We start from the raw sequence: 796 nt of genomic DNA, 5'->3' as shown, positions 1-796 counted from the left end.
TGGTGGTGGTGGTGATGGTGGTGATGTGGCAGCAGCAGAGGCAGTTGCGAAAGTGGAGATGGCGACAGAGTAAGTGGTGGTGGTGGTGGTGGTGGTGGTAGTAGTAGTAGTAGTAGTAGTAGTAGTAGTAGTAGTAGTAGTAGAAGTAGTAGTAGTAGAAGAAGAAGTGATGGTGGTGGTGGTGGTCATCATCATTGGATGGTAGTGGTCATAGTGCTGGAGCTGGTGGTGGTAACAGTTGTGATGTTAATAATAACAGTGACTTTAATGATAATTACAATGGTGATGATGGTGGTGATGATGATGACAAAAATGACGATAACAACGATGATGATGATGATGATGATGACGAAAATGATAATAACAATGATGATGATGATGATGATGATGATGATGACAAAAATGACAATGACAACGATGATGATAATGACGACCTTGATCATAGTGCCATTTGTAGTGAGTGTGTTAATAGTTCTGGTGAGAGTGATGATAGAAGTGACAAAGTAATATGATGGCGGTGGCAGTGGTGGTGATGTAGCTATTGTCATTGCTGTTGTCATTATTGTTGGTAGTGGTGGTGGTGGTGGTGGTGGTGGGGTTGTGTTGATTAAAATGAGTGAGTATTATACTTACAGTATCCTTGTTCTGTAAACTGGACAAAACTATCAATATACAACACATTTAATGGACCATGGGACAGACTGGTGTTCACTGACTGGACTCGAAACTGTGAGAGAATGACAGACACAACAGTATGATAGTGAGGGGTGTACATATATATATATATATATATATA

The 796-nt window shown here is 40.3% G+C and overlaps 1 protein-coding gene across 1 annotated transcript in view; it reads right to left on the bottom strand.

The window, feature by feature from the left end:
• The window catches only part of LOC128250891 (uncharacterized), a 31,141-nt gene that overhangs the window by 23,991 nt on the left and 6,354 nt on the right, over nt 1-796 (bottom strand). Inside the window, exon 2 of the mRNA XM_052976902.1 lies at nt 634-727. Coding sequence (XP_052832862.1) covers nt 634-727 — 94 coding nt within the window. The remainder of the gene's footprint in view (nt 1-633; nt 728-796) is intronic.

Source organism: Octopus bimaculoides, chromosome 26, assembly GCF_001194135.2.
Source record: "Octopus bimaculoides isolate UCB-OBI-ISO-001 chromosome 26, ASM119413v2, whole genome shotgun sequence".
Lineage (NCBI taxonomy): Eukaryota > Metazoa > Mollusca > Cephalopoda > Octopoda > Octopodidae > Octopus > Octopus bimaculoides.
The sequence above is the reverse complement of the archived record's forward strand: the minus strand, read 5'-3'. Positions and strand labels throughout refer to the sequence as shown.